General features: G+C 41.9%; 2 protein-coding genes across 3 annotated transcripts in view; both read left to right on the top strand.

Moving 5' to 3' along the window:
* The window catches only part of fkbp8 (FKBP prolyl isomerase 8), a 10,695-nt gene extending 9,392 nt beyond the window's left edge, over positions 1-1,303 (top strand). For both annotated transcript variants that reach the window (XM_076278335.1, XM_076278336.1), the window contains exon 9: positions 149-1,303. In XM_076278335.1, the coding sequence (XP_076134450.1) occupies positions 149-235 (87 nt within the window). In that variant the 3' untranslated portion in view covers positions 236-1,303. The remainder of the gene's footprint in view (positions 1-148) is intronic.
* A 524-nt stretch (positions 1,304-1,827) lies between these two features.
* ell (elongation factor RNA polymerase II) overlaps positions 1,828-27,477 on the top strand; it is a 38,342-nt gene continuing 12,692 nt past the window's right edge. Inside the window, exons 1-2 of the mRNA XM_076278333.1 lie at positions 1,828-1,983; positions 19,523-19,567. Coding sequence (XP_076134448.1) covers positions 1,849-1,983; positions 19,523-19,567 — 180 coding nt within the window. The 5' untranslated portion in view covers positions 1,828-1,848. The remainder of the gene's footprint in view (positions 1,984-19,522; positions 19,568-27,477) is intronic.

The following is a 27,477-nucleotide window of genomic DNA, read 5'->3' as shown; positions in this document are numbered from 1 at the left end:
GAATTTGCTCTAGTATATAAATAGAATGTGTGTATGGAATGCAGAACTGTGCACTGACTGTGCACAACTATGGTCAGTGTGTTTGGTAATTCTCACTTATTGAAAATTCTCTCTCCCTCTCTCGCTGTTGGTTTCTCTCTTATTATAGAGCTTCAGCTGGAAATGGTTATTTGGAGCCACTGCTGTTGCCATTGGAGGTGTAGCCTTGTCTGTGGTCATTGCTGCTAGAAATTAGGCCGAGTCCTGACCTGGCGATGGACCCCTGGAGCTCTCGCTAGCTGTGGCCCTCACCATCACAGCACTGCTCCCATGGAAAGCAGATGCGCAAACTAGAAGGTCCTAGTCCACCATGAACCCACACAGAAAGACGTCTCAGAAGTAGTTTTTAAGATTTGCTTTTGTGGGTGTTGTTCGCTGAAAGAGATGACCAAAAAAGAAACAGCGTAAAGTAATTCCATATTTATATCTGAGCAGTAAATGAGATGTCCAATGTATGTACAGTGTGTGAATTGTAAATGCAGACCACCAGTCCATCATTCCTGCTGATGACTTGCTTAATCTCCTTTATGTAAACACTAGCTAACACTAGCTTCAGCGTGTTCAGATTTATGAATTCTACCAGACGTGTCTGAAAGTTGGTTACATGAGCTTATGCTAGCCAATGGAAAATTTAAACCAGAGGATTGTATGCTTTTTTTTAATGTTGTTTTACTGTTAGATATGTTTCCAATGTAGTATGCAGTGTATTCTTTAATTGGGGCGCTATTGCACAAGTTGTTATAAACAGCTAGCTTGCTTACAACCCCTGTTTAGCCACTGCATTTCCAATTTTTGTTTTTCTGTTTTTTACTGGAATTGCCACGTAATCCTCTAATCTTGTGTTAGGGTTGTGTGATCAATCCTAGCCAACTGTGCTTTGCCAGATGTGTCTACCATCCATTCGAAATTGGCTCTCATTTCACAGCCTCTGAAAAAAAATACCTCACTTTTAAATGTTTCCTTAGCCAAACATTTTTCTTTTCATCCCATTGTAGACTATTTGAGTATATGATTCCTCTCACTTTTTATGTTATTTTGTCTATATTTAATGTGAATGAAGTTATAGATTATTGTTGATAATATCTCAAGGATTATTTATTTTAGTAGCTGCTGTTTGTCTCCATAGAGCCACAATGATTATTTACAGTCACTGGGACATGCTTGCAAGATCAATAGTGTTCCTTATTCCATATAAAAAGTGTGAGAGTTCAAATCTTTTGTTTGTTGATTTTATAATTCTTCAAATAAACTTTTGCACACTGGGTATATGCAAACATTTGGTTGCCATTCCTGTATGAGGCTGTTCAGAGAACACCGCTTTAATTGATTTAGTTAGTTTGATTAACTGATATTGTGTCAATGACTAAACTGTAGTAGATTCGTTTTATGCAATCAATATTGTTTCCCTTCTAATATATGGGGCATTCCCAAAACACTGACGTCTTTCTGACGCAGAATAGTGGCCTTGCGTTTCCCCTTCCTTACGCACTTTCCCACTGACCAGTGAAGAGACAAGTTAAACACATCAAGGTCGGCCCATCTCATTAATAAATAATACCATATCTTGGGCTTCATCAGAGTTCATTAGCTCTTTTTACCCGAGCATTGCACGGCTGTATGTGGTGGTTGTATGTATGTATGTCCAACTGATAATGAATATCACTGATGTGTTTGTTTTAAAAGCAAAAACGTGTGCTGTTACACCACGCCTCTCACGCACCACTACGTAATATGAATATTCATTCGAATCCAAGAGAGTTTTCATGCGATTACGATGGGGTACGTGAACGTGGTGGAAATGGTAGCAAGATGGCGGCGTTGAAGGAGGAGCAGTGTTACGGGCTGTCCTGTGGAAGAGTGAGCAATGGCAGCAATATCTCCGTCTTTCACGTCAAACTCACTGACAGCGCATTGAGAGCCTTTGAAGAATTTCAGAACAGCAAGGTATGGTTACAGTTCATATACATTTGTGTCTTAAGCGCCGAGAAGCTATCACTGCCTGTCCAACTGTGGTACGCCGTCCAAGCTAGCCCGAGACCCAGCAGCTTGGAGTTCTGTAACGTCCAGACCAGCTGCCTGCCATTGCAATGGAGATTTAAACAGGCTGGCTGGGTTCCATTACGGAAAGCCACGAACCAGTACCATTTGTAAAAGTATGAAGACGACTTTTAACCAAAGTGTCTAGTTAAGTCAACAAGCTAGAACGATGGTGAGTCTGTGGCCATGCCCCCAGTCACGTAGCTAGCTAGGTACTGCTACCTATTAAATTTATTGGACTTGCTAACTAATGTTACTTCACTAGCAAGCTTGACTAAAGCACGTTAGCCCAATTATCTCCGATAGCTAAAATAGGAACACTAAATTGAGAGTATGATTGAAAGTATATAACGTAAAACTATACATAATGTTAAGATTGGGACTAAAGTTAAATATGTAGCCAGCAGATTTGCTTTGGTTACATTAGTTAACATTAACTAGAAACCTTAACTTATGTTAGCTGGGCAACGTCGGTCAGCTAGCTAACAGTAATGTTAAACGTCAACGTTCTTCCCCTGATAAACCAGTGTTGAATCAGAGAGGGTTAAAGCGGATCTTTGGTTGAATTGGTCTTTGACAACGTGAAAGATTCTATCGTAGACTAATACAAGTTAAAATAATCAATTCAACTCCTATAATAAACTGGCAAATAGTGTTGTTGGTCAGGCTGTAAAACTTGTCATGTAGCATTAGCTAACGTGAACTAGCATAGCTAGCTAACGTGAACATCAAAAGTACTGTTTACATGCTTAGCGTTACAGCAAAGTTCAGTTAGATAGTCTTAATGAATTAGTTACGTTCTGGTCAACGTTAAATGAATAATTACAAAGGGTGCATATAGGGTCCTTGACATTTCCCAGCATATGTGATACCGTTAACGTTATTTGAATCTCCTCGTACACAGAGATTCTGCAGTGGCTAACATTGGCAAATGGGTTGAGACATTGCATGGCTAGTTAGAACTAAGTTAACGTTAGTGGGGCATTTCGAAGTTTTTCTGAGTGGTTTGTAGAAGATAAGTTAGCTTCTAGCTTAACATACATGGCTAGTTTATACCTGAAGTAACAGCGTTATTTGTATTACTAAGAGCCAACTATGTTATAGCTAGTTTACACAACTGCTAACTGGCTAACCTTATGATAGTTGGTTGTATTTAACATTAACAGGTGATGTTCAAACCACTCAATTAAACGGTTCTCGTCGTATTGCACGTTTGTTACATACAAATAAGCAATCATCTACCGAAAGTTACTCTTCACATTGGAAGCACGAATATGTCAAGTGTGTTAACTCTAAGGTAGTTTGCTAACTGAGCTAACAATCTGACCAACTTGGTAGCTTGTCCACTTGCCAAATTGTATACCGTTACCTACCAGATGGAGCTACCCTTTCTAACCAGTAGTTCAATGAACACTACGCAGCTCTCTCAGAAAAGGTTAAATCCCAAATATACTGTCTTATACAATATGTGTATGTCTGTGTTCAAGTGTTCTACTGAACTGATCGAACTGTTGTGTAACAGCTGACCACGATTAGGTCGAAGTATTAGTCACACAGTAGCTACTTCGGCTGAAAATCGTGGCCATAAATGGATATTCGATTCGCATTGTAGCTAGCAAAGTTCTGTAATGGGGATATGCGGTTAGTCGGTGTATTGGTTGTAACGTAAATGTTACATTGAAATCTATCAATACCACATTCACATGGGCTCCCTTCAGATGTTGTATAAGACTATATTCTTTATATGTTAGGCTAAGGCACTAGGTATATGCAGCGTAGTGGTCTTGGTAGGAAAGCTACCAAAATTGTGGAAACTGTTGAGCTGTTTTCCCAGTGCCGCGTGATATGCTGTACCGGATCAATGATTTGTGCTCATTAGACCGCTTGAATATGGCTTGATTGGGAGGAATATAAAGCAGTCAGTCTTGAAAGATAGTAGACATTTTGTCAAAGTTTTGGTATTTTCTCTCATGTCCTCTGTGTGAATGTGTGGGGGGTGGGGTGTTCTTTGCTCAAGGAACAATTTTTAGAATAGCCCATGCCAGTTGAGCTGCCCCCAGTGAAATTAATATATATATATATATATTCCTAATAAGTTAAGGAATTAGGGGGCATGTTTTTGGTAGTCATATAGAAGACCAATGTGGTGAACTAAGAGCCCATGTAGTGTCATCTTTGGCAAAAGTAAATGTTAGCTCTTCTCACAACAATATCTGCAACAGAATCTGCAACCCAAAAGGATGGGAGCAGACGTCACATGAGCTGTGGAATTTGTGCACGAGAAGTTGGCCCGGCCCCGTGCTGTCGAAAGAGTCAGCGGAAATGGGCCTGGCTGGAGGGCATTCAATTGAACATGCTTCAGCGCAGCACACCAAATGGCTCGCAGGGCTTGGACCACATCACAGTGAGGCTGTTATGATATCCAAACACTTAGCTCAGATATGCATTTGAGCAGCCGTGGCCTACTGGTTAACTCTTCGGACTTGTAACCGGAGGGTTGCCGGTTCTAACCCCGACCAGTAGGAACGGCTGAAGTGCCCTTGAGCAGGCACCTAACCCCTGTTGTTGCAGGCAGCTCACTGCGCCGGGATTAGTGTGTGCTTCACCTCACTGTGTGTTCACTGTGTGCTGAGTGTGTTTCACTAATTCACGGATTGGGATAAATGCAGAGACCAAATTTCCCTCACGGGATCCTTATCCATCCCATAATGTATCTTTGCATATATCTCTCTTTCGTCCTGTGCACCAGGTCCTGCTGTCAAGTGTTCTGTAAGTTTTTTAAGTAAGATGGTGGGGATGAACAACCATCTTGCTTATTATTATTTTTATATATATATATTAGCAGCTTACTTTGTCACTAGTTTGAAAAAAAGTTCAGTTCGTTTTTATTTCCATTTTGTAACATCACTAGTGCAGTCATATGAAAAAGCCACATGTGGAAACCATCTTAACAAGCAGTTGAGAGTTAGCTGGCCTGTTGTCGGGAGTTGCAGCCGTTGGGGTCAGAGGCCACCCATACCAGGCCTTTCCCTCACTGTGGCAAAGCCAAGCCTTGCAATTGGCCCCTGGGTTATCAGGGCAACAGTGAGATTCGTTACTAAAAAAAAAGCCTTGACATGGATAGTAGGCGGAGAAAATGCCCAAACAGGAGGCAAAGGAAATTCATGAGGCAGCTCGAGCCTCTCACACTTATTTAACTTTGAGATGTGGCCACGTAAACATCATTTATGACAAGGGAAGGAGTCTGTTTTATGGGTTGCCACTGTCTGGTAAGCTGCCTCTGAAACAAAGTTCAAACATCCCTCTCGTTTGCTGGCGTCTTAAAGACTATGGCTTTTGCTTTACTTTTAAAAAATGCATGAGTGCCACTCAAATCGTGGCCTCCTGAAACATAGCTCCACTGTCACTGAGCAGGGTAACTCACTTCTCAGGGTTTAGTGTAATGCAGTGACATACAGGAGACACAAGACCTGGAGCTAGCATCTATAAAGGAAAAAGAAAATAAGAGATGTCATAAGATGACAACAAGTAAGATGCCATAAATGTTATATTGAGTGTGTGTGAAATAGGTCCACCCCTAGAGCAACAACTTGATGCTGCATGCAACCAAGTGAGTAAGTCACATTCTGCCAGGACTGTCGCAGTGGGGTTGGAGCAGAGACAGTTTGAAACGCACTCTGATGACAGGATTGATGAATGTAGAGAAGCACACCTGTTGCTTGAAGTATTCCTTCAGTATTCTGTCTGCAGCTGTGTCCCTGAGGGCTTTCAGTCTCAATTGAAACCTGCAAATCCCTGTTCCACAGTGGTGTAGTCTACGTGATGCGCATGACTACGCAGTATACCCACTTAAAAAGCATCACCATCTCAGTATACCCACTTAAAATAGGCAAGGATACATATTAACATTTGGGGTTGTTCACATACCAACTACAGCTAACTAGACTACACCACTGCTGTTCCAATAATATGCAGTGGAAATGCAGATCAATGGGTTGATGTTTGCACAAATAAAGGTGGTCTATGAGAGGCAAATGCTATCTTTAAAGGTGCTCTAAGCGATTTTGGGTAACATCACTTCTGTTGATGTTCAAATAAAACAGCTAGCTCGCTACGCGCATCTCGTCGTGATTTGCTGGAACAGTTTGTTATGTTTTTATGGTCCAGGCTGGCCAGTGTGCAAATAACCAGTCGGGATGTTCTGACAACCTTCCAGACAGTTCTCTAAGTTATTGGAGAGTGTTAATGTGACTACCCCCCCCCCCCAACCCCCCCCCCCCACACACACACACACACACACACACCCTGGTGAAATCTAGGGGACTGTACCAGACTACTGTGGAATGCCATCTAATAAACTCTACACTGATTTGATTTTTCTGAAGAGGACATGCCGTCTAATGTCTGCTGCCCTCTGAATGGCTCTTTACTGCCTCATTCCTTGTCTGCACAGCAGTGGCATAGTTTAATCAGTCAAATTGCAGCAGCATTTGGTGTGTGTATCCAAATAATTCAGTCTTTATTCAATGACACTGAGTCAGATTTGCCATCCGACTTGTTTGGGTCAGAATGAAAAGGATATTAGACAGAGTCAATGGTCGGGGGAGAATGGACAATATTATTATGGTGAAACCTTGGTATTTGCATTCAACAGCCATAGATGCCGTATTATCCATATCCAAAATTAGCCATGTCCAGAAAATAAATAAGGGTGGGGGGCACCAGTAGGCATTTACGAACAGCAGTTGTAGCCTATGTGAAACTCTGCATGATGAATTGCTTGTCATGTGTAAAGAAAATTACTTGATACACCCATCGTGCATAAGATGTTACACCCTGTCTTAATTATGAAGTCAATGATGGATGAACTTGATTTAGAGTCTTTCTGTTGAAACCTGTGCTGAACCCCTTTGCCTCTAGATGCCAGCTAAATATCTGGCCCAGGGCCTTCCAGTCTGCGTGAGTTAAACAATGCGTAGGTTATTCTTGGATCTTTAGGCAGTGTGAGTTTTTACAATACTCTTCTCACAATCTGGGCTGCGCCTGGCAACAGTTCACGGGTTATTTCACTCCTCAAAGTCAGTGTAAACACCATGCTCTAATGAAATGGTAACAGTCCTCAAACAAATGATTTATTCTGTCAGCTCTCCAGTTCATGTTAACATGGTGGAACTTGTCTGTCTTGGTTCCTCAAGTGCGCTCGTGTGTTGTGTGTGTGTCCATGCATGTGCCTGTAAGCACCCTGCCTGCGAATGCTCTGATTCAGCCTCATGATGGTGTGATGTCAGCCCCCTGAGCTTCACAGTCACATTCCCACAAGCTGTGTGTGGTGGCGGGTGTGCTCTATTGGAGGCGGACGCGTGAGTGTCTGTTGTGCAGTGTGATCCCACTCTGAAGCAGATATGCAGGTCTCCCTCTGCGACAGCCTGTGATCTCATACAATGCCGTCATGCGGAGGATGACTGTGATGTTGATTGTGCCGGATGCAGTGCTTTTTCATAAAGTGGTTGTAGGATTCTGTTTTCTGTAATGGGTGTCATAGTGCAATGAAAATGCTGCGCTAACCCGAATGACACACTGAGACGCACTGCATTCAGTCCATACTCCTCTGTGCAGATGAGTTTGGCTCTGCATTATCTGGTTGGCCCACACAGCACAGGTCAATGGCAGACCCTAGGATTCTGAACACACGTGCCAGTGTGCATCACAGCTGTTGCCTTATTCTGTAACACTACAAGGATGTGCACAGTCTTAGACTGAATGTCCATACTTGCTTTCTGCTGCACACTCACACTCAGGGACCTCGCCTTGGGCTTTGTTTATCTCTCCAGAGACAAATCACTTAATCCATACTGAGGTCCAAGAGGATCTGTCCTCTTCCACTTACTTAGCACTTTCTGCAGAACTCTTTTTAGCCAAGTTGACTGGGCATGACCATTCGACGAACATGTCTCTTTCCCTCACTCCCTCCCCCTATCCTTTTTTTCGACTCACACTATAGCCACTGCCCATTCAGCTTGTGGTGCAGGTCACTGCATCAAGCCTCCATCAGCACAAAGTGAGGTTGACGCATCTCTAGGGCTGAAACGATTCATCGAGTTACTCGAATAACTCGATTACAAAAATTACTCGAGGCAAAAACCCTGCCTCGAAGCCTCGTTAAATTCCTATGACGCGCACTATACGCGCAGGGATCTGATTGTTCCACACAGACCGTTGTTCAGAAAGCACACCACTAGCGCGTGAATCGTGATGCATTCTGAATTTAGCTGGCGCGATGGCGGAGTCAAGATATCCATAAATGGCAGAGAATGTCTAAAGTTTTCAAGTAAAGTTTTGGGATCATTACATACTCAAAAAGGAAAATAACAAGCATCTGAACCTAAATATCCACTCCATGCTGTTTCACCAAGCGTCAATAAAGTAGGCTAGGCTATTTATCAATCTATCTAGCCTATCTATCATCTATCTACGTAGCCTATAGCCTACATTGATGTTGGCTGATTTTAATCACATACTGTATTTGTAGCGATGTCGTGATGGCTTGTTTAGCTTTGATGTTTTTAAGTTGGTAAACTTATTCACGTTCAATTGCAAGACAGTATGCCTAAAAAAGAACCCCTCACGCACATGCATGCACCCTCATCATCTTTCCTCACGCACCGCACGCGTGCACACACACACAGGTTGCTAGGTTACCATAGCAAATAGGCTCACCCCAGAAATGATTTTTTAGTAGCCTAATGGTAAAATTATTTGTTAGTAGCCTAATGGTAGACTATGTTCACAACATAGTATGGACAGCTTTGTTCGCCCAGCTAAGTCATGCACAAGAGGCTGCAATTTTACAGAGCGCATTTTGAACATTATTTAATTGATGGCACTTAAAAACACTAAATGGGTAAATTGCAATAAATGGGCTTAGTTTTGTAGCCTAATCTTGGAGTTAGAATAAATACCAATGTGCCAATTGCTTGATCATTTTACAGCCATGTCATTTTCGTTATGCATTATGTGTTTTGGTTGTTTAAAAATGCAAAAAAAAAAATACCCGATTAATCGATCGATAAAGTGCTAGATTAATCGATTACAAAAAGAATCGATAGCTGCAGCCCTACGCATCTCAATCGAAAATGTCAAGAGGGAAGAAGTGTGGGCATTTAATTTGCATCTTGAGATGAGTGATGGATCAACGCTGGATGAGTGTTAAGGTCACAGCCTCAGTGTGCAATGTCTAAAGAGCATTGAGCAATGACTAAGCTGCCGGTAACGTCATCCCGCCTGTGGCTGACTGCATGGGGAAGTGTTTAAGGCTCTGGCTGGGTAGCTGGGAGCAGGTGACGCAGTGGGTGGTGGAGCGAGTCAGAGCTTGGATGACCCTGCAGGCTCAGAGCCTGAGCTATGGGCCAGCCATCATGGCACTCAGGAATCCTACATTCTGTACGTTTAGACATGAGACGTACTCTGAGCTTGACCATTTTTTTCTTTTTTGGTGGTAAATGGCAAACCGGTATGCCTTTGTGGAAAGTCTGTAATGGTGTTGATTGGATGAAGGAATTCGTTATTGTCTTTGGTTTGTTGTTTCATTTTTGCATTTAGGGTGGTTAAGCACAAACCAAATGCTAAGTGTGAAATGCAAAACGAAAACTCCCAGTCCTTAGGTGCCAGGTATGCAATAAATCTTCTTTGAAGCCCTTATCTTAGAAATGTGCTATATTTGACAAAAAAAAGGAAACTTGTAATACGTATATTGAAGCTCCAGGCCAAGTTGTTATGTTGTGATCTGCAGCCCTTGGAATAAGCCCAGTTGACTCGCAGTAGGGGTGAGACCTCCTGTCCAACCGCCGTGCCTGTAACCTTTCTGCTGAAGCGTCAGCTATGTCAGGCCAGGGCTCCATGTTTAGGTCAGCCGGTGTGCCATGGGATATTTAAGGAATGCTGACTCTGCAAGTATAGGCGGTACACCAGGCCGGAATGGAGCATTGGTGCCAGATGCGGCTATCAGAGGGACACCCAGTCCGCCTGCCCCTCCAGCGCCCCCTCACGTGGCTCAGACTGACCGATATAGTCACATCAGCCCTTGTAGCTGCTCGCTCGCTCACTCGAAGGAGTCCTGATGAAAGTCCAGGCTCGTGTTGCCTAACAGGCCCAGCTCACCCGCAGTCAATTTGATACAGCTGGGAAAAGGACTAGGAAAATGTCATGATCCATCATATCAGATGTGTGGGACAACAGTATTTGAACACGTCAGTAGTAAATTGACATTTCCATTCCCACAGTTTCCTTCAGTGTATGCACACAGATTAAGTGCATTTCCACATCTTGGATCGGTGAAATGCAAACTGTGAGCCTTCCGTTAAACTGCATTTGCGCAACTTGGGTATAAGTAAGTATAAGTATATATACTTTTTTGATCCCATGAGGGAAATTTGGTGTCTGCATTTATCCCAATCCGTGAATTAGTGAAACACACTCAGCACACAGTGAACACGTCACACCGCGAGGTGAAGCACACACTAATCCCGGCGCAGTGAGCTGCCTGCTAAAACAGCGGCGCTCGGAGAGGGGTTAGGTGCCTTGCTCAAGGGCACTTCAGCCGCTTCCTACTGGTCGGGGTTCGAACCGGCAACCTTCCGATTACAAGTCCGAAGCGCTAACCAGTAGGCCACGGCTGCCCCCAGACTGTGAACCAAAGATCTTTAATGTAGATGTTGACATAAGAGCAGATATTTTAACTAGGGCTGGGTGATGGGACAGGCAAAAAAATAAATAAAAAGAAATTCAGTGTGTTTCAGTGCAGACATTCTCATTTTTAATGGATTTCCCCCCTCGGTTTTGCCGCTCCCCCTTTCGCACAGCGCAGGACCAGAGAGGGTAGAAGCGGCGCGTTAGCAGCACTGGGTCAGTGCACAGCACGGGTAGAAAGTCAAGGTGAAAGGTGTTTGGATGATTATTATGTCTGACCTCAACAATATAGAATGCCTCTGTATGCGGTTTGCTTGCATAAAATGATTCCATGGATTTTGCACGATAACCCACACAGTTTTTATGTGGTGTTGAGCCACTGCATAGGCTGCTCTCTGTCACTTCAGTAGCCCATGCTTCTCTGGACAGCATTTAGACTTATAATGGTCCTGAATTTAAGGAAGTTTGAAGTTTCAGAATGCCACACATGAAAAGCATGACCAGCTTCAAGCAACGAGTGGCAGACAGAGCCTGAAGTCACGTATAGGCTACCAGAGACACATTGTTACACATTGATTTCATAATGCTTAATGCAAGGATTTGATCTTATATTTAATTTAAATTAAATAAAATTAAATTAAACATAGAATATTAATGTGTGGCGGCCGGTTTTAATTTCATTGCGCCCCGCCACAGATTAGTCAATGTAGGGGAAACACTGAAATAGGCCCAACTGAAGGCCAAGTGGCCTTGCCCCTAAAATGGTGAAATTCCAAGCCTGCTTATACTTATACTTATCATGTGATATTTGCAACGATGTGACTCAAAAACAATCTCTGGTAGCCTATAAGTGACCTCACGCTCTGTCTGCCACTCGTTGTCTGTATTGTAGTTGTCATGCTTTGCATTGTGTGGCATTCTGAAACGTCCTTACATTCAGAATCATTAACGCTTGTTTCAATTTGGGACCTTGCAGTCAGAATAGTCGTTTGTTTATTTAATGTCTAAAGACAGGCCTACTTTAGACTATTTGAAGTGCTATTGCTTATAATTTTTTACAGCGTTTTGAATAGCCACTGCATACCAGTTTGTTGGCTTGTTGCAAAATCCACAGAATCTTCTTATGTAAGCAAACCGCATGCTGGGAGTCTTTATTGTTGTGGTCAGACATGATGATCATCCACACATCTTACACTCGCTTGACTTTTTACCCGTGTAGCCTACACTGATTCAGTTCTGCCCCACTTCTATCCTCTCTGGTGGCCTACAGTGCTGTGTGAGAAGGGGATTGGCTACAGTAGAGTGGCGAAAGCCAATGTGTGCTTGTTTTATCGATATTTAACATAGGGCTGTCAATCAATTAAAAAAAATTATCTAATTAATTACATACTCTGTGTAGGGGTGTAACGGTACACAGAAGTCACGGTTCGGTTCATACCTTGGTTCGGACATCACGGTTCGGTACGAGTTCGGTACAATGGAGGGAAAAGCAAAACAAAAATGCAGAAAGCTATTTTTTTTAATTGTGCATGTCTCAGGCTGTACGACCTAGTGTCATACAGTCTCTTCCCTGAGCTATCTGCAACAGCCTGAAGTGTGTAAGATGTAGGCTAAACAGTACAATAAGTACCCAGACTCCATCTGTAACTTGTAAACAAAATAAGACAATCAGCTATAAAACTGAAAATAGGCCTACAGCATCTCTTATTTCTGAAAGTGCAAATGACATAGAATAATGATTTTTAAAAATCCACTTAAGCAAGACCTTCAACATCTGTGTTTAGTTGTATATGGAAGGGTCTACAATTTGCCTCAATATTTTTCAGTGTGTGTACAGTAATAATCTAGCCTACTAACTGTGAAAGTATCACACTATTTTGCCTTCTTTTAAAAAACGAAATTGCTCCTTTCATTTCATAAACAGACTACGACTAGAAGTCACGTGACTTTGCCCTTCGACGTTAACTCACCGTGGCATGGTTTGTTTATTAGCCTGGTTAGCGTCACTTTCTTTTACTGTCTATGCACTAAACACTACCAGCTCCTCATGTGAGAAGTTACAAGTTACCCCAACATAAAGGTAATTACCACGCGATGTACATAGCTTTCTGTCATTACGAAATCATTTAATTTAAGCCATAGGTTTTGGCCCTATTTGTATGTGTATCCAAAAGCTGCTGAAGCGCAGAGGAAGTTTTTTTTTTTCTCGTTCCAGTGATTGGTAGCTTCTAGGCTAGCATACATCATCTGGGTGATGGCTTCGAATATGTGTAGCATATATTTCCACTCACATACCATATAACAACTGCTGAACAACGCCGACACAGTTTCATCTTATCCACCACTCTCTCGCCAGTATACTTTAACTGAAGTTCTCAAACTTGCGATCTTACAGAGACCAGCGGATCCTCTAACTCTTGTGGGTCGCCACCTTAGTGCTGCTGTCAGAGAATGTCTAATAAGGGTTGTTAATGACTGACTGACTCGACCGACGACCTGACAAAAAAAAACATAGGCGCCAATCAGAGCTAAGGCGAGGCTACAGATTAGCGTTAGGTGTCGCTAAAGAACTCCCGTAACTCTCGCTACTTAACAGTAATTGCGCATGACATGAATTAATCCGCACACGAGTTTTATGTATTTTTATACCGTGTATTCTCCGTGTAAATTAATGCACCGAACCGTGACGCCCGTACCGTTTCGGTTCAATACGAATACCTGAACCGTTACACCCCTAACTCTGTGATTAATTAATCTAAATTAATCGCATATATATTTTTTGCTGTGAAAGTATTTTACATATTTAAATTCAAATGAATCATTGAATAATCAGAATTAGTGACATTAAAGTTCAAAAACTCTTTTATTATTATTTTCACTGTTCAAATAATTGCCATAATAATCTATGATATGACCTAATATGCTGAGGAAATAAATTCAAAAGTGCTTCGGGAAGAAGTTTTTTTTTCACATACAAGGCATTTCAGGCCACAGATATAACCTAGGGGACACAATAAAAATAAATTAACACTCCCCTCAATGTCAACACTTATTTCTTTGCATTGATGTGCGACTATAGAGTTGATTAACTCCGGTGATGTGCAAATTCCTTGCTGCAGACATTGCAGAGGACTTTATTTTCAACACTTTATTTTTTATGAACATCAGTAAATGTTCCAATCAATGATCCAGGCAGCACGTTTTCTTCTCTCTCCTTCATTTTACAGTCTAATTTTTACTGACTAGAACGGCTCGGGGTCAAAGGTCATACGGAATCGATTAATCTGCACAAATTTTTTTAATCAGTTATTTTTTCTCAAATTAATTAATCAGTTATTTTGACAGCCCTAATTTAACAATATCTTTTGCATGGGGGCGCTGTGGCGCAGCTGGCTACAGCGCTCATACCATATAAGGGTCCAAGTGCCCACGGGGACTTCGCTTCGAATCTGACCAACAGTCATGTCCCGATCCCACCCCATCTCTTTCTGTCCCACTCGCTTCCTGTCTGCCTCTTTACTGTCCTGTCATAATAAAGTCAAAAAAGGCCAAAAGATATACTTAAAAAAAAAAAGAAAAACTTTCTTTTATTATCCAAACAACGTCAAACTTGGCACTTCGGTTAACACACACTGACGCACAGACAGACAGACTTTCCTGTAATTTCTTTAATTATTATTTCTAATAATTCATTATTGAATGCTTAGCTGGAATGATGTTTTTCCCCATCATCCTATTTTTAAAGCAGGCCTATCTGCTGGCATGTAATTGGGCTTCGAGTTTTCTACAGGAATAGCATGCTTCAACGGGCACTCAACTAGTATTTCTAAATTACATACGATAGCCTGATGGTAATGTCTCTCAACAATTTACATGATTAATAAGACTGATTTGCAACTGCACCGTTAAACAACAAGGAAAATAAGGACATCATGCAAAACAGCACTGCATTAAATGAATGACCCATGTTGCGAAAGTAAATGTCTACTTCAAAGTTGGATGGGTTCTTGGCTCGTGCTGCTCACTTAAGCTGTTTATCAATAAGTAAAACATGTCGATTAAGAGTGTTGATTTAAACTCACCAACATTGCTGGACCACAAGTGTAATTCAACCGTTGTTAATCTATTGTTTACTGACAACTGTAGCGTAACAACATTGAAAACAGCTGACAACCACTCTGACAAGCCCAATGCAGTAGGCCTACTAGTTTAATATTGGCATGATTTATGTTTAATAGGTAGGTTCTATTCAGACCCTACACTACCTACGCAAATGGCCTAGAGCTACACTGTTGTAAGCAGAAATGTATATTTACTTACATGGCGTTTCTGCGTACTGTGCGTAGCTTTGCAAGTCACCGCTAAAAGGGTGAACATTCAATATATTGCCCAGCCCTAATCTACTGTTCTCAATGGTTGAAAAATGTGTCGGTAACCTAATAGGTGTGTGTGTTCCCTCCCCCTTCTGCGTTTATAGCTCTTCTCTGATTTCATGAAATAGGATCCTAAGATGGCAAATAAAGCATACATTAGTGTTCTACAGGCCTATCTATCACTAGTTGAAGTTGAGAAAGTGGGAAGTTCAGTTTATGCCGATCTTCATTCCATTTCAGTCCTAGCTCCTAAAACAAGTAGAGTAGGACCAACCTTGTTGCTGTTGAGGCTGGCAACAGGAAACGGTCAGCTGTAAGATTGGGCCCATGGAAGTTTGAGAACCTGCTCCTCAAACTACTGCCACTTCCCCTTAGGCAGTGAAACTGTTCATACAATGTTATTGTCCAAGAGTGAAACTCATGGCAGGGAGTCTTTGCATGTGTGTTTCTGTGTGTTTGTGGCTGTGTGGGGACGATTAAACCCAAACACTCTTATTCATTTTTGTGTTATCCCGCAATCCACTAAGAATGTGTTGGTAATGCTTAAGAGGTAGTATGGGATTTTCAGTGGAGGTCAGGGAGGGGTTAGGGTCTTATGGCTGTTGTCACCAACTTAAAGTGTTGTTCTCCATGATGCATCTGCAAGCGTTTTAAAAGTCTGTTAGTCTTGTTTTCTACACATTTTTATAGTCTGCTGCTGATTTATATTACCAGTGAGCTGACTACTGCTGCTACTCTCATTATTGGGGAAACATCATGAGCTATTTCAGGGAAAAATTTTGTTTTTTTTCCCCACCAAACTGTAGTGTTGATTTTGACAGTGTACAGGAACAGGGAAGTGCCATAACTGTGGACGTTCTGATCTTTGACCGTACCTCTTCACTTTGTTGCCAGTGCATCTTTTGGCTTTCATCTGCAGTTTGCACATTGGCATACCTTAAACATCATCTGTTGCTCTCCGGCTCAGATAGTGGAACAGTGTATTAACAGGCTAGATACAGCCCGGTGGATGTGAGCAGGATAAGGGCAGCATAGACACAGCATAGTAACAAAACCTAAGTAAAAGAAATATAAATTGCTATTTGTAGATTGACACTCTACAACCATATTAACAATCATGATCTTTTAGAAATGGTCCCTCCGTATGGCTTCTCCCCTTTGTACATGAAACTGATATTTCATAAGGTGCGAGTTGCAACTCCTATGTGAAAGATCCTGACCCCCCCCTTTACCACACAACCTCCAGAACTGCAAGTTGGTGTCCTACATAACGTCCTACAAGTTGCATAGCCCACGACACTTCACAATCTTGGGCCAATATCCAAATTAGATTGCATAGTGAGCATATTGTATCCGGCCACTGTTGAAATTGTAGTGGTTTCCATCACCTTCAAGCACAGATTCTCATCTGTTCTCATTTTGGTTTGTTGTTTATTTTACACCGGTCAGTCGACCAGACAATATTCTGTGTTTTAGAGAGTTGTTGAAAGAGCTGTGCATACTGTGTGGTTAAGTGGCAGTTGGAAGCCCCACTCCGCTCTGTCCTAAGGTTAGCCCTGTGGAACGTTCTAGGCTGCTGTCCCAGAGAATAGTGACATGTCAGCAGACAATTGAAATGAACAGGCTGAGTATTGCACTCTGTGGGTGTGCTGAGGGAGGGGTAGAATGAGAGAAAGAGAGAGTGAGGGTGAGCGGACTGTGGCTGAGGAAAGGGGCTCAATTTGATTCTCTGCTTTGCACGATAGAGAGCTTGAGCAGGAGTTCGGTCAGTGAGCGCTCTAGTGAGATGTCTACTAACCAAAACATTTTTGTCACTGTTTTTCTGCTGATGTCATCTGTATACAACTCCTTAACATTGTCTATGTGTCAGTTAGGTATCTAATGTCTGTTTCTGGGTTATGAACAATTGCTGCGAGTCCTCTCCCAAGGAACTTGATTATAAATTCAAGGCAAATTCCTTCCTTGTTTTTTTGTTATTCTTCTTACTTTTACTTAGCATGTTTGTCCTGTCCTAAAACTGTAATACTATAATTACTAGGCCACAGCACAGTCACTGATGTCACTGATGAGACTGCTATATTGCTGAGACAGGCATATTACTAAGACTGTTATTATTGTTGGACTGATTGTGCCAGCTGGATTATTTCTGCACACAGACTAGTGCCAGAGGGCTCCTACTGACCTGCCCAGCTCTGGATCCATAGATCTGTCTGAGTGACACTGGTTATACAGTTGTTCCTTTATCTCACCCATCTTTTCGATTTTACACTCCATCCTCTTGATATTACATGCACCCAAGAAGGCTTTGGCAAGATCCTTTCCCTGTGTGTTTTTTGCTTGCCTCGGTTTAGCCCCCATTTTGTGGATCTTCACTCTGCATGTGGTCCGCCCCGTTACTGCCTTTCCCACCAATGTTGCAGCCGCACCAATCTGGGGATATTGCACAATTACAGTCTTGCATACACTGTCTGTAGTGTCATGGTATTACACTGATGACCTGTGTCTAGATGGTGGCTTTGACTGTGACTTAATTTCTGTCAAGCCCATCAACCACATCATTCCTGGGTCACACCCAAGTTGCTGGTCCGTCAGTGTATCACATCAAATCAGCAGTAATCGTATAAGTGGATGAAACTTATCCAGTTATCATGTCATGATGCTAAGTCTTGGATTGGTAGAGTTAAAGTACTTCAAAAAGTAGTCAAAAATAGTTCCATATCCTTGCAAAGCTTCTATCTATGCAGACTTTGTCAGGCACTCTGATGGAGCGCTTCAAAACCCACTACCAGTCCTTGCTATTAGCTTTGGGATGACATTTAATCTGGCAGATCATCACATGAACACGCAAGCAGAATGGTAGTGGGAAGGAAGAAGCAGGTGATTTGGAAAAGGGTCATAGTGTCAGGTTTGTAAGCCAGGGTCGGTATTCATGAAGCATTTGAACGGCTAAAGGTAGTTCCTCAGTCTTTCTCTTTGCTTCGGAGTAAAAGTTGGTCTCTAGCTGTGTCAGTTGAATTTAGGATAACATTTTAAAACGGACTACAGAGTGCTCTTAATGGTAAAAGTACCCAGATGTACTAAAGGAGGAAGCTTATTTTGTTGTCCAAACTTGTCTGTTCTTCTTTTCTTCAAGCCCCATTACCTTGATATATTGGTTAAACCCTGTTGGTTTTACTTGGTAGCATCTTGCAATCCCAAAAAAATAATTGCTGAATCAAATAAACAATTGCAGCCCTCACATATCTGGGAATAAGAGACAGATATTTATTATATAAAAAATAAATTAGCTAACCCTGTCTAGCTGGATTTAGAGTGGAATAAATTTCTGAAAATAACACATCCATGATCTCTGTGTGAGCGTTCCTCCATCACCTGTGTTTTTGTCATGCTTGCTTTTTTTGGAACAGCGTGAAGGATCACACTCCAGCACTAGTCCATTTGCACATTTACAGCCTTTTATTCAGCCATGGCACGTAGTGTTTAGAGGCTGTTCCTCTCATTTGCTACCCTTTTTACTGGGCCGTATCAAGGCCTGGCTGGATAGACTTTTTTTATCTATCTGCTGAACAGCTGTGGAGCAGATGTGAGGACGGTCACCTCTCCTCTCCTCGTAGCCGAGTCTCAAATGGGGGACTGTCAACACCTTTATGAGGCCACAAGTCCTCAACAGGTGATGGTAGTGCCAGCATTCACATGAGAGGGAATCAATGGCCATCACCCAAGCTGATGAAACAGGACTGCATCCAGTTACACATCCTATCAAAAACAATCTTCCCTTAAAGGAGTTGGAGATTCGACAGTGACTCGTTTACTGTCTTCAAACAAAATAAACCTTCTATCTATGTGTTCAATAGGCAATACAGTTTGTCCAGTTACTGATCTAACTGCAACGCAAGTCTATAGGCTGTTTTGTAAAGACGAAAAATGGCACACATGGCACTGATAATAGCGAACATGCTAACTGATATAATACCATTGTAATTAAAAACTAGTTGCCAACAATAAATCCCTGTTTACTTGTTTACTATGGTTTGAAATGGGCTTGTTCTGTAGAATTCTCTGGATGTTCCATTAATCTGGTAATGTCACAAACCAAGTCAGGTCTGATTTGGGTTTTGTTAAAGTGTCGGTGGTTATTGCTTGGGATTATTCGTAGGTCAGTGTAGATACAGTTATTCTAAGTTAGACGTCAGACATTATGCTCTCTGTTGGTTATGACATGATTGGCTAAATAGGCTCTCTAGTGCTCCTGAATAACAAGAAATGGAAAAATCATCAGACAGACTGCATCACCAAACAAACTGCATCACCGCTTTGGTATTAGCTCAATGTTGTGTGGTATTGATTATAAACTGAATTTTTTTTTCTTCTTTTTTTCATTTTTCCAGGCCCAGTCATCTCAGCCACGCATCCGGTTTAATGGAAACCAAGGGGTAAGACTTCTCTCTTTCCATCTTTCCCACTGTCTCTCACTCACCCACTCCTTTGTGTGTTGGCATCTCACCAAAGGCTTGCAATGACCACATCCTGACCAGGAGGGATATTCGCTGTACTTGTGAGAAGTTAAAGAGCAAAGATGATTAAGCAGTTGGGCTCAGAATATGTTTTCTACCATTTGTTTTTTGTCTGGAGTAATTTGTCATGTCTGTGTACACTATGTCCTGTGTGTCCTCTGTCTAGGTTATTACTTGAAGCATGAGTCTTATTTGCACTTCAGTCTTAAACTACCCATAGCTTTCAGCTTTTTGTCTTAGTGCCTGTAAGACTTCAGACAGGGATGTTCCAAAAGGTCAGTGTTTGTGTACAAGTGTTTAGTTATACTGACCCATTGAGCTGTTGATCTTTGGTCAGTGTAGCCTAACTTATTTAATGTCTTGTAAGCCAAAAGGAATAACAACGGTGGTCAGAATGCTCAAATCTTCTGGATTGTTGATTGTTGTTTCTAAACAAGAGAAATGAGTCTCACTGTTGGCTCTCTGAGTCATACACTAATTAATGTGGCTCTGGTTAGAGTTTTTTGATGTCTAAGACAACATTGGGTGTAAACCTTGCTTCTTATCACTCAACTGTTATCTTCAGGAGTTAAGAATCAATGAGTGGTGGAACACTGCCTGCCTTGCCTGAGGTGGTTCCTTCCACTGCGGGTTATCTAGCTACAGGGTTGTGCTGCAGGCCCTGCCACCAGGCGCCCGTCTCTGACCTGCTGGCTGAGGTGTAATGTTTGCACATGTCCGCAAGTGCAGAGGAAAAAATATGTTTGTACCCTGTACTGCTGTGTTTGCAGAGTCTCTCTGCTGAAGCTGCTCCAAGGACATTGTGTGTGTGTGTGTGTGTGTGTGTGTGTGTTTGTGGACAGAAGTACAGTGTGTTTGTGTCACAGATTTGATCAACCCTTCTAAGTTTTTGTGAGTCCTTTGCTGGTGGTCAGTTAGACTCTAATTCTGGGTCTGAACAATCAAGTATATCAGTATTTTGGAAGTGGCGACCTCCTTATGAATGCAAGTTGGCATCCTCTGCCACAGTTGAGCGGTCATGTATGTTAATATGCCTAATGTTAATCATGGCAGAAGTCATAAGGACGACGCATAACCTTATAGCCCAGGGATGGGCAAACTACGGCCCGCGGGCCGGATCCGGCCCGCCAAGCACTTTCATCCGGCCCGCCGAGCATTTCATTTAGGCTAGTTATCAGGCTGCTCGCTATTTTTTTCCTGCGATAGACGTTGGTTAGCTTTACTGCAAACTGCTTTTCACTCTCCTTAGATAACGTTTACAATGTCAATGTCAAAACATCATGTTAAATAGAGATAACATCATGTTAAACTAATTTAACTCTTAGTTATCTCCTTTGCAGCAGATCTAACGTGAACATATGCAATCCATTTAATTGGGAAAGCGTCTGCACTCACGAGAGGGAGAGAGAGCCGCAGGTTCCAGCTGGCTTGTGATTGTTGATAATTGATATCTCCTCCTTATAAGAAAGTTTTAAAAGGAAATCATGAAGGCAACAGTAGTTCCCACTACTGACCATTTTAAAACTGTGAGAGGGCCCAGCCGTAGGTACAGCACTAGCCATAGTGGAGCAGGCAGAAGATCATTGAGAAATAAACGTGAATTAAAGCGACTGTCTTAAAGCGATAGTGTACAATTTATACATTTGTTTAACAGCATAAAATTAGCAGTATTTTTAAAACAAATTAGCACTATTTTAAAACAAATACTTTTCATACTAAATTATAGGCTATAAAAAATTTATTTTTTTAGGCGTGTGTCGTCGGGGGGAGGGGGGGGGTTGTGTGGCCCGCCGGCCAATTTTCAAAACCCAATGTGGCCCTTGAGCCAAAAAGTTTGCCCACCCCTGTTATAGCCCATCGACCCATAGGTTTTTAAGAGCCCAATGGCGTTTCCCCTGGCCTGAGAAGAAGCTGATGACGATGGGTTGTGATCTGATCCGGTCAGACAAGTCACATGCTCAGGGGCAGCATTAGCAGCTAAACGCTGTGAGGGCTTTAAAATGGATTTCCTCTGAGGCAAGCATTGTTGTCGCCCTCCGCACCACTGCCACATGCATTCCTGGCATTAGTGGAGCTGGAGCCTCGGACCCCTACCAGCGCATGGCACCCCCGTGCACCCAGCACACAGGCCACGACCTGATCTCTTATTTGACATGTCATCCTGACATATGACGTCCGAATACCAGCAGAGCGTACATCAGCTAGGTCTGGGTGCAGGCGTTCAGGGTGCGGGCTTCCCAGTGGCTAAAAGTTTGATTGATCACCGCAGAGACTGCGGCCATTAGCTCCCCAAAAGTTGTAGGCAGTGTTTCCCATACATTGACTTATTTGTGGCGGCCCACCACAATATCAACACTGACCACCACACAATGACTTTTCCAGGTTGTACTAAATTGTACTTAAATGTGGTTAGAATCATAACCACACTGCGCTTATTTGTTAAATACTGTTGCATTCAAGTTAATTCTGCAAACCAACCACCACAAATAGAATTCAATTCTGTGGGAAACACTGTGTAGGTCATCACCTACATGCCTACCTTTACTTGCTAAAGAAGAAAAAAAGAGTGGGGGGAGTAAAGCTTGGCTGACTGTGCCACTTTCTTTTTCCCCTTCCTTCATCAGTAAAATACTAGTGTTATGACTTAACAGCCTGTAGTAAGAAAAATGTCCTCCTGAGAGCCGACGCTGAGCTTAAGTCTTTGACCTTCCAGTTAAAACTGGGGGTGGAGGTGACCCTGTAGGTTAAGGGAGAAGGAAGAATGGGCTTTGGCTTAAGAAGCACTGACCTCATTTAACCGTGGCATTTTTATTTTTTGTTAAACGTCCAGTGCCTCCACAAACTTAAGCGCAGAACATCGGTTTGTTCTGTTGCCGTACCTTTTTTCTAATATTCCATTGATGGGCAGGTTTATTCATGGATGTACGACCTACCAACAACTGTGAGAATTTTTCTGGAGCTCCAAGAGTCAAACCTTAAATAGATGGCTAAAAATTAGTATGGATATAATGAAGGTATATTGTTGTCAGAATTCATTACATATAGTATATAACAGACACAATATTTTGTTTGTTTGTTTGTTTTGTTTGTTTGTTTTTTCTTTCATTCAATTGTCACTGTTTATTCTTCTCCCTAAAAACTATTTATGGCTTGGCAATTCTTCAGTTTGTCTAGGTTATTACTTGAAGCATGAGCTTTATTTGCACTTAAGTCTTAAACTACTCATAGCTTTCAGCTTTTTGTCACTTGGTTAATGGAAAACATGTCAACATGCACTTGTCTTAGTGCCTGTAAGACTTCAGACAGGGATGTTCCAAAAGGTGTTTGTGAACAACTTTGACAAAGTGTTTAGTTACACTGACCCAATGAGCTGTTGATCTTTGGTCAGTGTAGCCAAACTTATTTAATGTCTTGTAAGCCAAAAGGAATAACAGCAGTGGTCAGAATTGTCAAATCTTCTGGATTGTTGATTGTTGTTTCTAAATAAGAGAAATAAGTCTCAGGCCCAGATGTACTAACGCTTTTGCGCCCACTTCAGGCGTATTTGTTTCGCAATGTGCGTGTAAAATCATTGTGAGGTATGTACAAACAGGCCGCAATGATGTAAAAGCGCAAACTGCCTGTCGCGGGAGCTGAAAGTGGCAGATTGCGTTTGTCATGTCATGCATATGCATTCATGGGAGGATCCAGGGGAAAGTGGGAGTTTAGCGTAAAAAGATGGGAGGGGGAGAGTAAAAAGCGCCTAATTATGTATTCCGCGGTATGTACAAAGACTGCTCCTGAAAACGCACGTCTATTCTGCGCCTAAATACTTCCGCCTTGTAAAAGCAGGTGTTAATCCAAATTGCAATTCAATGCGTCAATAAGAGAACCTTCAAAGACAACAGAATCGCTATTTAGAGCACCAGTTTTTGTGGTGAAAGTATTTGTACTACCAAAAGCAACCTTAACTTTCGTTGGCCTTTCGAATGTCTTACTTTCACTTTCACGTCATTCACTTAAACTTTCCTACTTGCTAGATTTGACCAATCATCCATAGCCTACGTGCACAAGTAGTTTGAGTAGAACTACTGATCTTTATTATCTCCCTGCTTGTTTACATCTTATCATGTATGGTATTATTTCATGATCACTAAACATTTGATTTTTTTTAATGTTGTCATCAGTTAACTTCATTCAACTGCGCTTGTATGTAGGCGCTGCCATTCAGTTGTGGACGTTCTTAAATTGCGTTTATGGGCAGAGGTGCGGTGTGTCCATGACGCTGATAACGCTACGTTCGCAAATGTACGTACATCTGGCCCTCAGTGTTGGCTCTCTGAGTCATACACTAATTAATGTGGCTCTGGTTAGAGTTTTTTGATATCAAAGACAACATTGGGTGTAAACCTCGCTTCTTATCACTCAACTGTTATCTTCAGGAGTTAAGAATCACTGAGGGGTGGAAAACTGCCACTGACAATTCTTCAGTCTAAAAAGTCTCCTCCCTAGGCTCTCAAATGTACGGTTACACCCTTGACGCCTGCTATTCCCTACTAATGGTGAAGAATATACTTGATGTTTCCAATGTCAATGAGCAAACATTAAAGATTAACCGATACGTATCGGTATCCATTTTTAATGTGTAAGATATGGCTACATCGATATGTGAAGCCCCGTATCGGAATAAAACTGAAATGAACCGGTTGTTATATCGATTTACTTGTTACGAATCGGTTCACAACTTTTTCTCCTCGCTCAGACTCTCATTTACGTTACAAGCAGCGCGTTCATCCCACTTCCGGTTTTGAAACTATACGTGGCACGGAATTGTGGGTAATGCAGTTAGTTTTTGGCTACATTCATTGCCCAAAGTTGTCAAAGGACCCCATTACCCATACATCTACTGCAACTTAAGCACGTGACAACTCGCACTCGGTCGTTTTTACTCTTTTGTTTTTTAAAATCCAGCGCGAAAACAATAGTCTGAGTAGCCTTACGTTTGATGAAGGGATTTCCTTAATGTTAAAGAATAATTTGGCCTTTGCTGCTAAAATGATGCACAAATTATTATTATTATTTTGTTCATATTCACTCAGACTTGTGGCACTGAGTTTCTGGTTTCTGCATATTAGTTCTACCGTTGGAACAAAATAAGACTAGAGAGTTCATTAATATGTAGGCCTATTTTATTCTTGTAGGCTATGAGAAAATGCCAGCAGTGTCTTAAGCACTGTTTTATTTTATTTCGTTATTGTCTTACCTTAACAATAGGCTACAGCTCCTTGAAAACAATCAGATATAACTCTATACAATCTATAATGTCTATAAAAATGTAATTTTATGTTGTATTTGGCTGCTGTGTTTGACTGAAATGTAGACTATTATTTTTTTCATTTCAATACAGTATATGATACAAACCTCAGTTTAGATAATCATATTCAATTGATAAAGATAGGCAATTTTTTTGCCTAATTGACAACCATGACCATGATAATTTATAACATAAAATTAATGTGCACCTTGAGCAAATGATGCATCTTTCAGAATGCTTTCCATTCTTGAACTGCATCGAATTGCATCGAATCGCATCGAATTGTACTGAATCGTTTTTTATGAACATGTATCTTTTCTTGTATCGAATCATGCCCATGTATCTAGATGTGAATCGTATCGTCTTTTACATGAGAGATTCACACCCCTATGAAATAGTGATCTATAACCAGAATTGTGATATATATTGGGCCTGAAAATACATTATAGTGAAAAACTTGGTTGCCCTTTTAAGTTCTTTTGTCCTAGGTTGTCTTTCTGCACTGATGGTAATTTTGAAACCATAGATTTAATAGAGACCCATTCAGACCAATAGTATGAAAAATCAGGAACAGAGTTTATTTACAATGATGCGCATCAAGGGAGAGACAGCATGACTTCACCTAAAGATCCATCAGCTGCTCTAAGTAGACAAGGAAATAGTTAGGGTTTAAGTATCCTTCCAGGCTGACGGGAAATGGCATTGGTCATCCCATCTCACGTGGACTACACTGAATCAGACTGATTAGTGGCAACCTGGCAATCCGGAGCAGATAGCTACTGACGCAGCCATGCAGAACAGTGAAACACTGCAAAGTCATAATATTCCCGCTTATCTCTAAATACAGCCACACACAGATATACACAGGGACAGTACAGATATCATACAGTAATTACATAGAATCATACTTTTAGTATCAAAGTGACCCACTAATGAGAAATGCAGAACATTAAACCATATATTGAAATACTGGACATAATGCAGAACATTAAACCATATATTGGAATATTGGACATAATGTTCTATTCCACTTTCTCTCAGCACTTACAGCAACCAAACTGTTTGTCTTATTAAAGTTTTTTCCGGTTGTAACCGTAAAATCATAGATGAATCCGCACTAAGCTCCCACTTGCCTGTGTTTAGCTGTGGGACTCAGCAGTGCAGGGGACCTGTGGTTTGAAGGGAACAGCATGAGGTTAGGCAGGAGCATGGTTGGTTGGACGCCCCCCAGAAGTCACACACATGTTCCCAAGGCTGGTGAGGTACAGAGATGGTCATGGGAGTTTCAGCCTCTGCCCAGCCACAAGATCCAAACAGATAGAAACAGGAACACAGGGTCACTGCAAGGCTGTCATGCTCACATTTTAGATTCTTTCCTCTACCATCTGTTTCTTTCTCCCCTCCCGTTCCCTTGTTCAAGGTGCGCCCCACCGACCCCCCACATACCTACACACACACATACAGAGAGAGACGGACAGATTGCACTATAGTTGCCTCTTCTGCCCTTATATTCTGAAATGCACATACAAATGTGTTGTCTTTTTTTTGTCTTGAATTGCGCAATATTTCCAGTCATAAACAGAGAAGTGCATCTAGAGGCAAACTATGTTTACATCATCAATCAGCTAAAGTTACTAATACATGATTTCTGTGTCATTGAGCACGTACACAAGGCCTCTGTTTCTCTGGGAAATCCCTGCTGCTGTTATTCATTTCAACTTATAAATGACTTGATTAAACGATGAACATAGAGCTTTAAAAGTTCAACAGTAATTGTTTGCTGTATACATAGAAAGGGGGTTCTCTCAGTAATCAGTAATAAATGGAAACTGGAGTGAGTGCGTGTGTGTGCGTGTGTGTGTGTGTGTGTGTAGCGGAAAGCTCCCAGAGTGGAGGCTTGAACATGGTGTTTATTTATAGTTGGCCACCTGCAGGCCTCACACGTGTGTGGTGCAGTTGAACTGACCTGAACGAGAGGAGCCACTGTGTGTGCCAGCAGCAAGGCAGCAGGGAGATCAACACACACACACACACTTCTTGCTCCCTCTCTGTTTCAGACCAAAGGTCAGAACTCTCTTGTTTGCCTCTCCACTGCAATGCTACTGGAACTGGCATAATCAGCAGAGTTATCGGGAAGAGCAAACAAACCCACGGGCTTGTTTTTTTTCCCTCCCAGTCCAAAACGTGGCTCTGGAGGTGCTAATAAGCCTGTGATTTTCACTGCCAGTTATGTGTTGGTACTCTAAAGAGATTACCTGCTGCTTGTATAACACTAGCATCTTAAGGTCTGCAGGCACACACACAAACTCCAACACATGTGCCTAAGCTGTGATATACAAGATGACGTATGTGTGTGTGTGCACAGTTTGCATACAGACTGCTATGTGCATATGCTACATGGAGAGTGAGTGGGGTTTTCAGGCTGTAACTGAACAGGGCTATAGTTGCCGGTGATGACCGTTCAAAAGGTCTCCCCACCACCTGGACCTACACCGCACAAGCTGGGACAATGACCGCAGACTGACCTGTAGATTCA

Source organism: Alosa pseudoharengus, unplaced genomic scaffold (assembly GCF_046254945.1).
Source record: "Alosa pseudoharengus isolate Yale_2024_CS ecotype anadromous, Long Island Sound unplaced genomic scaffold, YU_APseudo_1.1 YU_APseudo_1.1_scf_11, whole genome shotgun sequence".
Lineage (NCBI taxonomy): Eukaryota > Metazoa > Chordata > Actinopteri > Clupeiformes > Clupeidae > Alosa > Alosa pseudoharengus.
The sequence above is the reverse complement of the archived record's forward strand: the minus strand, read 5'-3'. Positions and strand labels throughout refer to the sequence as shown.